This window comes from Sinocyclocheilus grahami, unplaced genomic scaffold (assembly GCF_001515645.1).
Source record: "Sinocyclocheilus grahami isolate Dianchi unplaced genomic scaffold, SAMN03320097.WGS_v1.1 scaffold1070.1, whole genome shotgun sequence".
NCBI lineage: Eukaryota > Metazoa > Chordata > Actinopteri > Cypriniformes > Cyprinidae > Sinocyclocheilus > Sinocyclocheilus grahami.
This window is the reverse complement of record NW_015506249.1, coordinates 204,159-205,138: the sequence shown is the minus strand read 5'-3', so window position 1 is coordinate 205,138 and position 980 is coordinate 204,159. Positions and strand designations below refer to the sequence as shown.

General features: G+C 31.1%; 1 protein-coding gene across 1 annotated transcript in view; it reads right to left on the bottom strand.

Moving 5' to 3' along the window:
• Nucleotides 1-531: 531 nt before the first annotated feature.
• Nucleotides 532-980, bottom strand: part of LOC107566360 (uncharacterized) — a 7,008-nt gene continuing 6,559 nt past the window's right edge. The window contains exon 9 of the mRNA XM_016251795.1: nucleotides 532-965. Within this exon, the coding sequence (XP_016107281.1) occupies nucleotides 915-965 (51 nt within the window). The 3' untranslated portion in view covers nucleotides 532-914. The remainder of the gene's footprint in view (nucleotides 966-980) is intronic.

Genomic DNA, 980 nt, shown 5'->3' with positions numbered 1-980 from the left:
AAGGGGGTCTGAATACTTTCCGTACCCACTGTATATATAGGCATTAGAGAGAGTGAGTTCCTGTGTTGAGTTACCAAGACAATGATTAAGATGTGACAGGATAAAAAGAATACCAGAAATTTTATCATTCTATGCATAGAACTAGGCTCGTTCATTGCGTTTGATAGACACAACACAATAACATATGACAGGTCTTTTATTATTATTAAAAAAAGTTGTATAAAATGTTTTGTTCTTAATGAGGCTGAAATTGAATTTCAATCAAAATTGCAGTCTCTCATTCAGTTTGAAACAGCGCACCATTTAGTTTGCCCACAAGATGATGTTCAAACAGCACTGTTTCTTTCACAAACAAAATCTCCCACCATTGCTGACACTGTCTTCAGTTCATCTGTCTCAGTAAAAGCTGCTAAAATATTGGTGCAATTTTTTTTTTGATAGATTTATATACTTTCAAAAAATATTTGTTGCATAATAATACAATTTAAAATGCTGTACAAATAATAAATAAAATATATTTATCTATATTCATTTTTTTTTTTTTTACAATAGGCCTATACAAATTGCAAAGACACTACAATTAAATAGTGAAAAAACAAAATAGTTTTGTTGTTCTTCCAGGACACCTTGTGAATGCATGAAAAAATATAAGGGGAAAGAATAAAATATAATAAAAAAATGATTTGCATACAGTGTGACAATGGTTTAGCTGTTTACTCTTATGTTTACAGTAATTAGCTACTGTCTCCTGTCAGATAGGTGTAGTGTGACAAACTACTGTTTTATGTCAGCTTAAACTGCGCACACACAAAGTATATTTGGGATTTTAGATGGCTGTATAAAAAAGTAGAACTATGTTCCATTGTTTTGGCAATTGAACTGACATGTGGATTATATATACTGCCATTTTGTTATCAAGGGCAAGTTTCTCTCCTCAGGATTGTACTCTGTCTTTTCTTTGGGACCTTAAAAAAAAAAAA